Source organism: Octopus bimaculoides, chromosome 6 (genome assembly GCF_046866305.1).
Source record: "Octopus bimaculoides isolate indiv1 chromosome 6, ASM4686630v1, whole genome shotgun sequence".
In the NCBI taxonomy this organism is placed as follows: domain Eukaryota; kingdom Metazoa; phylum Mollusca; class Cephalopoda; order Octopoda; family Octopodidae; genus Octopus; species Octopus bimaculoides.
The window spans coordinates 94,747,161-94,758,709 of record NC_142933.1 but is presented as its reverse complement, the minus strand read 5'-3'; the positions used below and the strand labels follow the sequence as shown (position 1 = coordinate 94,758,709).

Genomic DNA, 11,549 nt, shown 5'->3' with positions numbered 1-11,549 from the left:
AAGCCCTCCACTGTGGACATTGGGACTTTATATACCAAGAATGACCAAAGAATCTGTGGGAGGATGCCATGTTAGCAAATCTAGGCCCTAAACTTACCAGGAAGACCTAACTTGTCCACTATGGATAGTCAGGTTTCCAGAGCTTTGATGGTTTCATAGATGGATGGGATGTCTCTCAGGCTACTGTTAAACACCTTTCCTAGGCTTCTCACTGGTTTCTCAGTGACAAATGGTATTTGAGTGTAACTAACCAAGAAGCTGAACCTGCTTCTAATCTTGCCTTTCTTCAACACAAGATATCTGGACTTAACTGGATTAAAACTCATGTGAGCCTTGGTCTTCAACACAGCAAGGATCTTTAGGATCATCCTGTCCCTCATGACTGATGTTGTTGTCACAGATCATCCATAAAAGTCCTGCACTGCACTTACAATGACTTTACCAACATGTTCATTGCAAGCACATATAGGGTTGCTAAAATGGCACACCTAGTGCTAATCCCTTTAATGAGCTTTTGCCACTCTGATGCTGTGGAAGCAGCAATGACTGTCAGACTGAAGCTGTTGTAATGGTCCAGAATGATATCTCTGAATCTGTCTGGGATATGGTGCCTGTTTAGAGCATCTTCAACCAGCTTATGGGGTATGGACCCATAGACATTTATAATATCCAGTAACAGCACTGCTAAGTCTCCTTGGTTCTCTTGCGCTTCCCTGACTAACTGGATGAACACACTTAAGTTCTCCACACACCCTGACACCATTGGAATACCTTCTTTCTGAACCAAGATATCATGACAGGAATTCCTTAGGAAGTAATCAATCAGGTGCTAAGCAACAATGCTGAAGAATACATTCTCCTCAGCATTGAGAAAGATTATATTAAACAGACTGATGGTCTTTCACTCTTCCTCCAGACTCCACACTCACTTCTGCATAACTCCATCACTAAGCCACCTTGTCTCATTTCCAAATAACTGACAGTATCCCTCAGGGCCTGTGGAGCACCCTTGAGCAGTTCTTATGCACTTTGTAAGGTACTCCGCTTGGTCCTGGAGCTGAACCTGTTCATGCCTTCTTGACCACATCCTGGACATCCTTCCAGTTGAGCTTCTTCCCATCAAATTCTTTAGTTGATGTAGGTGAGTCAATCAAGGACCAGCAGTCTCTAGGTCATGGTCCCTGGAATCATTGCTGAAAGTGTCTCTGAGGTAAATGTTAGTCTTAACTTTGGAATAGTTGACTTGACCACTATGCTTCTGACCCAGCAGTTGTTTTGTAAACCATCACTGGTTAGCTAAAATATCAGCTCCCTTCTTGGTTCTCTCCCTGCACTGTCTCTTATGTCTTTCAATCCTCCTCAATGGAGTATATTCAGCAAGTCCATTAGAGCAGGGGTTTTCAAACTTTTTGACTTGCGGACCCCTTTATATTTCAGGCTTTACCTTAGGGACCCCCTTATAAACGCTTATGAAATTTATACATAAATATTTGCTTAAAATAACATATATTTTTACATTTATTTATTTAACAGTATTTAACAAATAGGTTTATTGTCAATTAAAAGATTTCGATTAAAAAACATATTTTAAATCAAATTGCCCATAAAAAGTATTTGCTGTCCACGGACCCCCTGTGGTCCGCGGACCACAGTTTGAAAACCCCTGCATTAGAGGACACCTCTCCTCCTCATTTGCTTCTCTGAATTGCCATTTCAAACTCTTAAGCTCTTGCCTGAGTCAGTGGATACTTTTGGCATTGTTGCTTATAACTTAGGGAGGCATCATTTTTTCTTTCTCTTCCAGTCTGAATCCCTCAGCCACTAGACTGATGATAATAACGGTCATTGTCTGAACACAACAAAAGGCATTACCTTTGGCTGTTGCTTTGGAGATGTGGTCAACATCCATAACAAATACTTTATTAGCTTGAGACTACTTCACTTGACAATGGTCTGTTATTCTACTTGGGTCAGGGCCTTGCAACACTTGGAGCTTCTGGGAACTGTGGGTTGACTGTTTCTCCTGTGTCTCATCAGGAATAGTCTCTGTATGTTGTAGTACATTCACAGCCTCCATGCATTTCGTTCTGGCCTGGTGGATCTTCAGGTTACGCAGGTTTTTACAAATCACATATCTATCTATCTACCCACCTACCTACCTATCTATCTATCTACCTACCTACCTACCTACCTATCTACTTATCTACCTACCTACCTACCTACCTACCTACCTACCTACCTATCTATCTACCTATATACCTATCTATCTATCTATCTATCTATCTATCTATCTATCTATCTACATAATGTGTGTGTGTGTGTGTGTGTGTGTGTGTGTGTGTGTGCATATGTATATATATACACATTCATACATGTGTGTGTGTGTGTATAAAACAATCAACAATATGTACACACATGAACGCAAACACATTGCAACAAACAATAAACATTAATACATCCTCACCATAACATGTACATATACATTTAAATGTGTGTTAGTGTGTATAATTCTGCTTACTCTGTTAATCTTTAATCCATAGATTGGTACAATTGTGTATATAACTTAATTAGCAACATTCCCACCCATTATCATAGTTAAATAGCATAATTAGCATTTGGAATAGAAATTTGAAGCAGGGTTTTTTTCCCAAACAAAACAAAATTTAAATGAAAATATTACAATGATAAAACAAAACAATCAGAATCTGTTTTATTTATATAAATTCAAGAAATGATTTTAGCAATTTCTGAAGTTTAATCAGAATTTTTATTTGCTGCCGATTGAAACTTCGCTTGCGTAGTGGATTTGAAAAATTATAATATATAAGGATGAGACACGTGTTATTTAGTCTCTAATTTATATATTAATGTTTTGGTGTATCCGCTGATGAGAACTTCACCTTGCAAATTATTTTATTTGTTAATTAAAGTCCGAAACCTGAGGTCCAGCTGTAAAACATGGTAAATGTTTTTATTTTTCATTCCCTTCGAAATTGCTCTTAACTGTGGTTTGGACTTTTTGACTATTCTTTCTAGTATGTTAGGCAACCTGTTAAATATATATATATATATATATATATATATATATATATATATAATGATATTACATACAAAAATAAGAGGAATGACCAGTAAAAGTGGACTCCTATATGCTAGAAATAGATGCCGAATCATCTAACCATGTGGTTAGATGATTCGGCATCTATTTCTAGCATATAGGAGTCCACTTTTGCTGGTCATTCCTCTTATTTTTGTATGTAATATAATTTTAATCTTCGGATTTTTTTAATATGCTAGACCACTGGTTTTAATTGATTAATATCAATTTCTACCCTTATTAATAAATTTTATATATAATGATAGATAGATAGATAGATAGATAGATAGATAGATAGAATATCGAACACACACACACACACAAAGTATGTTTTACCAGTTCATGGGCAGGCTGCGATTTATTGGCATGAGAGAAAATTTTCTCATCAATACACCTGGTGTAAAGACACCTAGAAGTCATAGACAAGTGAGGTAACTCATGCCAGGTCCAATTGCAGGAATGTTTTGACATCTTTGTGACTTATCAATACCACATACCCAAAACGAGGCCAGACGCAAGTTAAATCACTCTCTATAACTATATGCAGACTGGTGTGGGAACCATGTGCTGGTATGTCCCAACATTTCATACTATAGAAAAAATTTAAATATGAATGAGAAGCAGCCCAAGGAACATAGACAGTATTGAACACACACATATATTTATGTATACATACTTATGAGGCTTTGGTCAACCCTGAGCTGTCCAAAGCTTGTAAGTATATTTCATAGATGGAAACGCAAAGAAGACACCTGTTCAAAGTACCATGCAATAAGACTGAACCCAAAACCTCTTCGCCACACAGCTATACCTATGCCTTTCTGATAATTTAGAATTTTTTTGTGTACAGCATTCAGTATGTCACATCTTAACTTAAATTCAAATTTTTATCATTGGTCCACTTGAGTTATTTCCCTTATCTCATTGTTCTTTCCATTTTTATAGGTATTAAGACTGTAAAGCCCTGGAAATTAAGTCTATACTATCTGATTCTACCTCAGCTAAGCTACTGTAATAGAACTGGTGAAACATAACGTGACTATGAGACTACATGACAGACAACTAACTGCATCATGAAGGAATGTATAAGACAGTTATAAAAGTACACGAAGTGTACCGCCTAAGGCCTGCTTTTAAGTATTAGTAAACTCTGTATAATAAGTCTTCTTAAGCAGAAATCTGTATAGCTACTGGACAACAATTTAAATAATGGTGTTTTGACTAGACACAAAGGGCTTCAATTTTAAAGCTTTACCTCTGTAACATGTATTGCTAATAATTATTGACACTTTGAATACTAGAATCTTACAGGAAGAAAACATGAAAATTGAAAGCTTGGATGAATGATAAGGATGCTTTTACGTTTGAACAACATTGTTGCAAGCAAGTCATTATAATAGTTGGCAGTAAAACAGTAAGCTGGTAAATTCATTAGCACAACCGCCTGACTGGCCTTCGTGCGGGTGACACGTAAAAGCACCCACTACACTCTCGGAGTGGTTGGCATTAGGAAGGGCATCCAGCTGTGGAAACTCTGCCAAATCAGATTGGAGCCTGGTGTAGCCATCTGGTTTCACCAGTCCTCAGTCAAATCGTCCAACCCATGCTAGCATGGAAAGCGGACGTTAAACGATGATGATGATGATACCTTCAGAGTTCAAAACTTGCCAAGCACCTCTTTGCCTTTCATCCTTTCAGAGTCGATTAGATAAATACCAGTTTTGCACTGGGGTTGATATAATCAACTACCACCCTCCCCACAAAATTCCAGGACTTATTCCCACAGTAGACAGGTTTATAATATTTGGCAGCTGTTACATTTTCACTTATGTTTTTATACTGATTTTTTTTATATCTTTCATTTTTATTTTTACTTGTTTCTATCAATCAACTGTGACCATGCTGGGGCACAGGCTTAAATGGTTTTAGTCAAAAAAATCAATCCAGGTATTTATCCTTTTTTTTTTTTTTTCAGACCAGTGCTTATTCTATCAGTGTTTTTGCTGAGTGGCTAAGTTACAGCGACATAAACAAACCGACACCAGTTGTCAAATAGTGGTGGTTATGTGACAAACACACACACAGATAGACATATGACATATATGTGTGTGTTTATGTATGTATGTGCGGATATATATATATATATATATATATATATATATATATATATATATGCACACTTGATGAACTTTTGCACAGTTTTCTAGTTATCAAATTCACTGACAAGGCATTGGTCAGCCTGGAGCTATAGTAGAAGACATTTGCCCAAGGTGCCACAAGGTAAGATTGAACCTGAATCCAGATGGTTGCAAAGCAAGCTTCTTTACCAAACAGTACCTGTGCCTATTAACCAATATCTTTTGGCATATTGATAATTAAGGAACTAAAAGAGCGCAAGACAGCTAAAATATTGTACCAAGATAACAAGATAAACTCATAAAGGTTTCTAACAGCTGATTGTGAAATATTTCATGATTATACTCTTTTTTTATAAAATTTTATATTACAAGTTACCTCTGCCTTAGCGAAGGCAGAGGTGTTGTTTTCAGTCATGTTTGTTTGTTTGTTTGTCCGTGGACAAGATATCTCAAGAACTGCTGGATGGATTCAGATGAAACTTTCAGGGATGTTTGACCTCATGACTGGCACAAACTGATTAGATTTTGGGATCAATCTGGTACTGGACAAGGATTCTGGATTATTTTTCCTGCTTTTTTACTTAATTTTTGAGAGCAGTCAGGTTCATTTTTAGTATTCTCATTTGTGAGAGCAGTCGAGTTTATTTCAGATATTCTCATTTAAAAAATCATCTCTGGCTAATCATTGAGAGTATGTTGGTGTTGCCTTGGCGGAGGTTTGCGCTCTCTGAGTACTCTTGTTTATATATGTGGTCATTGCCAATAGAAAAATTGTCATGAATGTGTGGTTGAGAAGTTCACATTACAACCACATGGTTTTGGGTTCAATCTAGCTGCATGGCACTTTAAGTGACCTCTACTATAACTCCGGAGCAGCCAATGCCTTGTGAGTGAATATGATAGATGGTAACTGTTTGGAAGCCCCACCATGTATGTGTGTGTATGCATATGTGTGCTGTGTATGTGTGTGTGTGGGACCAATGAGTGCGCACACATACACACTGTCACACATCATATAAATCTCTACAAAATGGAACTTGAAATTAAAATAAATACGTGCCCACCAATGTTTCTCTTTACTTTTTTTTTTTTTTCTGTCACATTAAATTCTGAAATAATTGGAATCTACGCCATCTGAAAAGTATTTGTAGAAAATATCACGAAAAATATCCATTTTTATGAAAGTTATGAAGAAACAAAGTCGATGGTGAGGCACACTTTTGTAGGTATGCTATGTTAGCCATTTATATAAATAAATTAATAAGCGAAAAACTTGTTAACATGAAGAAACTGGACGGAACACGACCTAAAACAAAACAAATAATAGGCTTGAATAATGAATATTTGTTGTAGTTACTCCTTAGCCCTGATCTAACAAATCTACTATCAAGGGTATGTCAATCGGGGTATCCCGTCTTTTTTCCCAAGTATAACGCATCCAGAACGTAATAATGAGTTCTCTTTCACTTTAACGAAAGGATTTGATCTGAGGAAGATGTTGCTGCGATTTCTAGCAGGTTGGACGACCGCAAAAAGATACCCGTGTTTAGAAGTTGGTTAATCTTAGAGGAAAGCAGCACGTTAACTACGCAGTTTTCATCAAAGATAACCAAAGAAAGAAAGAAAAAGTTGAGATTTTTTGCACATTTCCAGTATCCAAGCAAACTTAAATAAATAATAACGATCTGGAATTGAAATCGATTCGCAGATTTCGATTCTCCGATACTTCTACCAAAGAAGTGCAACCGATTGATGCACTTCGTGTTGATTTGATGTTTTTCTTCTTTCTTTTTTTACTTTCGCTCGTGATTGTATTTTCTTCGGTTTTGGATTTGTATTTTAATGTGGAATATTTATGCAATTAAGTTCGCTGTAACAACTGCGAAAAATAAAACACATTTTTCTTCTACCAATTCTCACACATCAATAAAGGGCGAAACATATTCTTGCGTTGAATTACCTCCCCTGATTTAACAATTTAGTTTATTAAATTTTAAGTTTAATTATTCAAAATGTGATTATCCTTTAATACAAAATAATTGACAATTTCAAAATACATTTTCTTGATATATAGACAAATATTTCTTTTTCACACTATTCACTAGCTTAATTATATAATATACAAAAAAATTAGAAAATTCTTTTTTTTTTTTTTTAAGTTTCGCTTTAATTGTATGTGTGTGAGTATATATATGAATTTAAAATACTTAGAAGCATTTCCGAAGATTATTTTATATATATATATATTTCGTTTTGGGATTTGGTTTGCAAATATATGTGGTGGGACGAGCAACAAAACAGATTCTCTCAGTGGTACATTTTTTCAGGGGATACATTTTGTTGAAGGGAGCAAATGGGAATTGAGGTCAAGGTTTGTTTGTTTGTTTTTATTTATTTGAAAGTAAGGGGGTTAACGGGAAAATAGATGATTCAACGAACATAACTTTTAGTGGAGACGAGCACAAAACCCAAAACTAATAATCCTATCATACACGATTACATATTGAAAATAAGAGGGAATAGAACTTACCAATAACAGCATATAAGATACCTGTGAAGGTATGTTCCCAGCTCGAAAACTCATGTGAGTTATTCATGGTAATTAACGTATATCTAGATTTCTTAGGGAAAGCATACGCTTTTTTTCTTTATCTTTCTTCCTCTCTTTCCTCTCTCCCTGGAAAACAATCGTCAGAGTTCTGTCACAGTGTTTAATTAACTGTTGACAATATCAGCAGTTGTTGATTCTTTATATTATAGCTATCTTGCCTGAATTCTACAGACTCGGCTCTTGAGAAATCGAGAACACTCGTTCATTTGGAAATTCTGATTGATGGAAAATCTTTATCCTAATGCTCTGTTGTTAATTCTGACAGAAGTTTTAAATTGCAGACCATTATTGGCTAAGATTTGTCTCAGGGAGGTGACTAATTAATCGTTCTCTCTCTCTCTCTTACACAAATACACTTACGATCAAAATAAAGACTTTATTCTCTTCTCTTCGTCCCCCTCGCTCTCGTTTTCTTTATGCTTGCGTGTATGTGTGCCCACGCGCGCGCGTGTGGGGGTGGGTGGTTGGCTGTGCGCGTGTGTTTGTTTCAGTCAGGGAATTTTAAGCGAAGATAAGTTTCAACAAGCAATGAAATTGGCAGACTTTGAAAGCAGCTTTTGATCCCACATTATGACTGAGATTTTAATTTTTGCTTATCTTTATTGAGGCGTAAGCTGTAACTGATATCCCATTAAATATTATTGATTGATCATGATCGGACGACAGTGACGACGACGACAATCACACCTTAATCGTCATCGGCGTCGTGGTCATCATCATCCTCTCTTTTTCCTCCTCCTCGTCCTCGTCATCACCAGTTTAACTTCAATTCAATTTTTCTGGGTGTGAATGCGCATACTTACGTATATCGAAAGAGTTAGAGAGTTTTGAATGGCTTAATATTTTGGTCCTCTCAGCTCTTCCTAACCTTCCACTATCAAGAGAAAGTTGGTTGGTCCGGTTAGACTAACACTGCATGATGTATTGATAATATTAGTGGCGACGGGGATAATATGCTGGTTGTGATAGGAATGGTTCTTTCTACTGCTGCCTGATCGAGCAGATCTCAACCGTAACAATCCGCCGCTGTCACCACCATCACCTCTCTCTCTCTCTCTCTCTCTCTCTCTCTCTTCTCTCTCTCTCTCTCTCTCTCTCTCTCTCTCTCTCTCTCTCTATCTATCTATCTACCAAAGCACAATTTATTTAAGATCTTCATAAGTGATCCTTTCTATTATAAGCATAAGGCTTGAAGTTTATGGGGAAGGAAACTAATCGACCCTTTACTACTTTAGAAATATTGATGACAAGTTTTGGCACAAAGCCAGAAATTTAGACCTCGACGGAATTTGAACTCAGAATGTAAAAACCGACAAAATGTTGTTGGGCATTTTGCCCGTTGCGGCAACGATTCTGCTAGCTCGTTACCTTTCAACTTTAGAAATATTAGTTTCAAATTTTGGCACAAGGCCAGCAATTTCGGGGAGGGAGCTTGTGGATTACATCGACTCCAGTGTTCAACTGGTACTTATTTTATCGACCATCCTGATAGGATGAAAGGCAAAGTCGACCTTAGTGGAATTTGAACTCAGAATGTAAAAAGCCGGAAGAAATGCCGCTAACCATTTTATCCGGCGCAGTAATGATTCTGTCAGCTCGCCGCCTTAAGGTTTCAATTTTAGCACAAAGCCAGCAGTTTGAGGGGAAGGACAATTCGATTACATCGACCCAGTAGTAGATAGGTACTTCATTTCATCGAGCCAGACAGGATGAAAGGCAAAGTCGACCTCGGCGTGATTTGAGCCAAGAATATAAAGAGTCAGAAAAAATACTGTTTAGCATTTTGTCCGATCCACAAACGATTATGCCAACTTACTGCTTTGCCCCCAGTAAATAACCCTTTCTACAAAAGGCACAAGGCCTGAAATTGGAGGTAGGAGCGTAGTCGATTACATCGACCCAATACTCAACTGGTATTTGTTTTATCGAATCCGAAAGGATGAAAGGCAAAGTCGACCTCGGCTGAATTCGAACTCAGAACGTAAAAAAAGGAACGAAATACCGCAAAGTATTTTGCCCGGTGTGCTAACGATTCTGCCAGCTCGCTACTTTGTCCCAGTAAATAGTAATAACTTCTAACAAGCTCAAGACCATCAATTTCAGGAGAAATAAAATCGGTTAAATTGTCCTCCAGTATTTGACAGGTATTGAGTTTGTTTTTACTTGCACAGCTAAAGAGAAATTTAGAGACGGTGCTTCTCGGACTACATTTTTGGAGATGGTATATTTGATGTGGAGGCGCAATGGCCCAGTGGTTAGGGCAGCGGACTCGCGGTCATAGGATCGCATTTTCGATACTCAGACCGGGCGTTGTGAGTGTTTATTGAGCGAAAACACCTAAAGCACCACGAGGCTCCGGCAGCGGATGGTGGCGAACCATGCTGTACTCTTTCACAACTTTCTCTCACTCTTTCTTCCTGTTTCTGTTGTGCCTGTAAGTCAAAGGACCAGCCTTGTGACACTGTGTCACCCTGAATATCCCCGAGAACTACGTTAAGGGTACACGTGTCTGTGGAGTGCTCAGCCACTTGCACGTTAATTTCACGAGCAGGCTGTTCCGTTGATCGGATCAACTGGAACCCTCGACGTCGTAAGCGACGGAGTGCCAACAACAACAATATTTGATGTATTGTGTTGTGTTTTTGTTTTTGTTTTGTTTTTTTTTCTGAGAGTGAGAAGTGCGGATCAAACTCCAAGGATCGTTCAGGGTGACATAAGTTCTAGCTATGACGCTAAAAAATATAAGGGCTTTGTTTGGCTGAAGTCTTTTGGTGTTGTCAACTATTCTTATATTATTACCAGGAAAAGACTTTGACTCAGGCCATTCTGCGTTAAGACTCATAAGGCAACAAGCTTCCTCTTGTGGGGGTTGATATGTCTCTGTTCATTCCACTTCTAACCTCCAGGCTTTCATGCATTTAATGTCTTCCTAGAATGTTTGGCGCCAGGTGTTCTTGGACCAACCTTTTTTCTTGTTTTTCTTCTTCTGATGTCTATGCCATTGCAGTCTTTGCATGCATTGTGGTTGGCAGGTGTAAAATGTGACTCGCCAGATGAGACCGACACAGTACCGCGATGTTTTGCAATGCCTGAGATTTACTTCGCCGAAAGATTTTCTCGTTTGTAATTCAATCTTGCTAAGTTATTTTGAGGATCTTTCGTAATCCTCTTTTGAGGAATGCGTTCAGCTTTCTGGCAATCTTCGCTGGCATTTTTCATGTCTCACTGCTATACAGAACCATTGGCTGAACTATTGCTTTATATAGTCGAATCTTTATTTCACTGGTGCTTGCTATTTACTCAGATTTGGCGCATACCATGAAATATGACCTCTGTTTTTACAATTCTATTTTTTACATATTTTCATGCTTTCATCACTACTGAGTACGTTGCCCTGGGAGGAGAAGTTATCAACTGGTCTCACAATTTGTTATCCGAAAAAAATTAAAGGTTGGATCGTAAAATTAATCTGCGTCATCTTGGTCTTTTCAGATTGAATTCTTGGCCCTGTCTTTGCTACTTGTTTTTTGAGCTTGGTAGTTGTTCTTGCAGCTTAGTTCTTGTTTCTTCTAGTAGTGCAATGTCACCGGTAAAGGTCCGATCACAATGTATTTCCGTTTCCTTGCACCATACTACTGCAGTGCTTCCACCGTGTATTTTCTTTATCACACAGTCAGTCGCCAGCGGGAAGAGGAGTGAGAGG

At 37.8% G+C, this 11,549-nt stretch overlaps 1 protein-coding gene across 1 annotated transcript in view; it reads right to left on the bottom strand.

Moving 5' to 3' along the window:
- The window catches only part of LOC106869476 (retinochrome), a 32,773-nt gene extending 24,475 nt beyond the window's left edge, over positions 1-8,298 (bottom strand). Inside the window, exon 1 of the mRNA XM_089354327.1 lies at positions 7,766-8,298. Coding sequence (XP_089210453.1) covers positions 7,766-7,832 — 67 coding nt within the window. The 5' untranslated portion in view covers positions 7,833-8,298. The remainder of the gene's footprint in view (positions 1-7,765) is intronic.
- Positions 8,299-11,549: the final 3,251 nt, after the last annotated feature.